The sequence below is a fragment of the Geospiza fortis genome, unplaced genomic scaffold (genome assembly GCF_000277835.1).
Source record: "Geospiza fortis unplaced genomic scaffold, GeoFor_1.0 scaffold744, whole genome shotgun sequence".
Lineage (NCBI taxonomy): Eukaryota > Metazoa > Chordata > Aves > Passeriformes > Thraupidae > Geospiza > Geospiza fortis.
This window is the reverse complement of record NW_005054617.1, coordinates 201516-206005: the sequence shown is the minus strand read 5'-3', so window position 1 is coordinate 206005 and position 4490 is coordinate 201516. Positions and strand designations below refer to the sequence as shown.

Here is a 4490-nt window from a genome sequence, read left to right as displayed (position 1 = left end):
GGGAAAGAGATTAGACCCACATGAAATAACAGAACAAGAAAATTATCTCTGTGATACCAGATACAAGACAAAAGCTGGATTATTACAGGAAAAAAAACAAAAATTAAGTGTGCAGCTGTAAGAAGTTTGAATAACAACTTTAAAGAGGACTTGTGTTCCTGCTGCACTGGATCTGCTTGCTCAGCATCCAATTCAAATTCCAGATGCAACAAATTATGACAGATATATTTCCTAATCTTTCCATTAATCTTCCAGGTTATATAATTTTGTACTTCTAAATTAAAAAATTTCACTGTGCAGCTTCCCTGCCTCAAAACCCCCAAGTTCTAAGTTGATGCCCCTTGTTTTTCCAGGATAAATGCATAATTAGAAGTAGCAAGAGCTGTAACTGAATTAAGGAATTTGCCATTCTGCCACACAGCAGAATTCCTGGGAGCCCTCTCAAATTGCCTTTTGCAAAACCAAGCTGCCTCACATTTTCACCACTCTGTGTTATCCTCACCTTCATCTGACTTTGTTGATGCTGGGTTGTTTGTAAGATCTTCTACATTTCCTTCCCCACCTCCACGAGATCTTGAATTCCAGACTTTAATGACTTCAACATCATTATCACTGCCACTTCCACTTGAGCTACACTCTTTTGTCACCTTTTTCCCCTTGGATTTTTTTTTCCTAAAAAGCAACATTAAACACCCCATTATTTTTTTTCAGTCCCACTGAAAGAAAACATATTCTAAGAGACACATAAAATACAAAATGAACATTCACTTTATAGAAATCACTTCAGTTCTATAAGGGAAACAACACCAAGAAACTAAATAAAAGGTCAATTACTTTGCATAATCATCAGAACTTAAGCTCATGGAAGTTTCATCAGAATCTGAAGCTATGAAGTCATCCATGCTGTCTTCATCAAAATAGCCCTCAAAAGAGAAAAAACAAAAATTATTAACCATGTTCACCCAGAAGCTTTTATTAAACCTTTAGCCATCTGCTCACTCTTCATTTAAACAATGGTAAGTTCTACAAAGGCCTGGCCTTGCAAAATGTTTTAAGAATGACAACATACCCAGCGAGAAAAATATGACAAAACCAGCAGCAAAATGACCCCACAGCAACAAAGATTTCCATTAATTTGACGAAACTTTACCTAGAGTTTGGCAGAGCTTGTTTGGAAAGTTCTCAAGTGAGAGTATTTTGATATATCTAATTTACCTTATTTTCTTTGCTAATATAGTCCAGCTGCAAACACCAAGGGTGAGTCCAGATTCTGCTCAACATCTGGAAATCCTGGAATAGCTTAGCTCCAGCTTTGCCTCTTCCACCTTCATTGCCACCACCTACACCTGACAATAAAGTTCAGGTTTTAGAGTGAGCCCTGAAGTGAGTTTGCCACACTCTGCTCCCCTTTGAAGAGCCCAGCAGAGCACATCTGAGTGTTCTTTCCAGCTGCACATCGTACTGCAACATCTCTTGTAAAAAGGCTCAAATTACTCACTCACAGCCATTTTTTCTCCCAGTTAAAGTTGTCAAAATTAGATTTTCTCCTTTTTCTTGATAATGAGAAACATGATTATATTTTTTACATAAAAGCACATTGCTCCCCAGCACAGGAATGCACACAAATCCTCTTAAAAAGACAGACTTGTCTATTTAGGTCTTGTAAAAGCAGCCCAAGGTGGAAAACACAAAATAACATTTGCATTTAGGTCTCAATGAATCTAATCTGATCTACCTTTAATGACCTGTAACGCTGCAGTATTCTACTACAAAAAAACCCTTATTTTTTTGTTGTCCAAGCACTTTAATGCATAGGACAAAGTTCAGAAAGTTGATTTTCACCCAGCAACTGTGCTAGGTGAAATAATTAAATTATTATTAAATGCTTATTAATAATTATTAAATTAATTATTAAATTATTAAATATTGAAAAGAGCTGCAGGCACATACCTGTCAGATGATCCAGGTAATACTGGTAGAGCTTGCACTGGATGGGGGTCATCCTCACCTCCAGCACATACTCGTACTTAGGGGGCAGGAACTTGGTTAAGGCTGTGTAATCCTTCCTCTGCAATTTCACAGACACTGCTTCAGTCACAGGAACATGGCAACCACTCCTGAGAGCTTCAGGAGCACTTGGGGCATCTCAAAGGACAAAGCCCTGTGGGATCAGGGGTGCTGATCCTGGTGCTTTCAGCCCCAGAGGGGGAAAATCAGCCCAGAAATACAATTTATTAAGGCCCTGCAGCAGGAACCCACCTGCCCCACCCAGGAGCTTCCTAGGCCAAAGTCTATGACCTGCTAAGCCCATGCCCAGTTCCAAGTCCTTGCAAAGTTCACTGCAACTCCAGGAGCTGCTCTGGGAACCACTTTTAGGGGTTTTTTTAAAGAATACTAGAGCCAGATTTTACTTTTGTTTTGGGTTTTTTTGACTCTGACACTACTCTGTCTCCCAATGAGCATAAGAGAGAGCTGCTCTCTATGGAGAGCCTCTGCTCTGCACAGGGCTGGAGAAAATCCATGTGGGCTCCATCCAAAACTTTTTTTTATCTAAAGTCTATAAAGTAACAAATTCTTCACCCTTTTGAACCTGAATAATTTTCATTCTCTTTTGTTTTCAGTTGTTCTGATTTTTGCAGATCAGAAAAAATACATGTTTAAGAATAACTGACAAACTATTCCTGAATAATTTTCCTTCTCTCTTGTTTTCAGTTGTTCTGATTCTTGCAGATCACAAAAAATACACGTTCAGAAATAACTGACAAAACTGACAAACTATTCCTGAATAATTTTCCTTTTGTCTTGTTTTCCGTTGTTCTGATTCTTGCACATGAGAAAAAAGACATGTTCAGAAATAACTGACAAATTAGTCAGACAAATTAGGACTAGCAACTTTCTGTGCAGACTTTAGGGCAGTTCTTAAATGTGCATATGGAATTAAAATGGAATATTTCAGAGCAACTAATGTCCTACTCTACTAAAAAATGTTCTTGTCACCCAGCAGGAAATAGCTGTATCCTCTAATACTTGTATTGTAGAATACATTGACTGTTGGAGAAAAACTATGAAGTTTTCTAGTCAAAAATAATGCAGGGATTTAACAATCCTGCAAAATATTGTGAAATACTTTTTCCTGCAAAATAGTGAAAATATTTAATTTAAAAGATTTATGGAGCTCTCAAATCAGAAGTTTACAGGACTTGGGTGATTTCAGAGCGAGACAAAAGAACTCCTCTCCTTCCTTGGAGTGAAATGATGAGTTAGGGACAAAGTGTTGTCACCTGAACACAGCCAGCCAACATCTCATAGAGGATGTGAGCACGTTTCTTCATCACCCTGACATCCACGGGGGTGGAGTCTGCGCACTGCCCGTTCTGGATGGGATTGATGAACCGGTTCCGGAACTCCTTGATGGAGCCAAGCAAGTTCTCCTTGATGAAGTTAACCATGCAGTGATCTAGGAGAAACAGTCACACTTGAGTGGTTCCAAATGGAAAACACAGTGTTGGGATTCATGCAAACAGAAAAGAAATGTGCCACAGCTAAATACAGGTCTCGATGAATCTTAGAAACTTAGCAGGCAGCAGCACTGCTTCAAATCCTTTTCTTCCAATCAAACTAAATATATCTGTCACAGACTCATTTTATGAAAAATCCTTTCCTTAGGATTTTTCCTCCTGAGAAGCTGAGAGGCCTCAGGAGCAAAATGTAAACAATGGTTATCTGCTGCTGTGGAATGCAACAGGTGCATCTGTGATTGGTCTCATGTGGTTGTTTCTAATTAATGACCAATCACAGTCAGCTGGCTCAGACTCTCTGGTCAGGCACAAGATTTTATTATCATTCCATTTCCTTTCTATACCTTGCCTGTCTTTGGATGAAATCCTTTCTTCTTTTCTTTTAGTATAGTTTTAATATATCATTTTCTTTTAATATCATATATATCATAAAATAATAAATCAGCCTTCTGAAACATGGAGTCAAGATTCTCGTCTCTTCCCTCATCCTGGAACCCCTGTGAACACCACCACATATATCTTCTATGGCTGACAGGCAAAAGGAAGGAAATAAAAGGAAATAAAAGACAACTACTCACATTCTATAAGATTATTCTGCAGTGGTGTTCCTGTCAGAATTATTCTTCTCCTAGATTTAATAGAATTCATTGCCTTGGAGACAGCAGATGCTTCATTTTTCAGTATGTGTCCTTCATCACACACCACGAAATCAGGACCTGGAAAGAAACAATATTAAATCTCTCTACAATATTTCATTGCCACAAAGAACCTGACAGCCTAAAGTATCCAAAATTTGTTCTACATCAATGTTACTTCGGGGTTTTTTTAAACTTTTTTTGTGTGTTTTTTGGTGAGACTTTTTAGCACTGATTGGGTTCTCACTCAGCCTTTGCACAAGCATTCAGAGGAGCCACTGTGGTAAAATCAAGGCTGTTGCTTGTAAAGTCTTCATGGCAAGGATTAAACTCAGCT

At 38.4% G+C, this 4490-nt stretch overlaps 1 protein-coding gene across 1 annotated transcript in view; it reads right to left on the bottom strand.

Moving 5' to 3' along the window:
* ATRX (ATRX chromatin remodeler) overlaps positions 1-4490 on the bottom strand; it is a 57980-nt gene that overhangs the window by 16280 nt on the left and 37210 nt on the right. The window contains exons 19-24 of the mRNA XM_031064689.1: positions 4097-4234; positions 3282-3457; positions 1951-2068; positions 1216-1346; positions 835-923; positions 503-672 (exon numbers count right to left, since the gene is read on the bottom strand). Of these exons, the coding sequence (XP_030920549.1) occupies positions 503-672; positions 835-923; positions 1216-1346; positions 1951-2068; positions 3282-3457; positions 4097-4234 (822 nt within the window). The remainder of the gene's footprint in view (positions 1-502; positions 673-834; positions 924-1215; positions 1347-1950; positions 2069-3281; positions 3458-4096; positions 4235-4490) is intronic.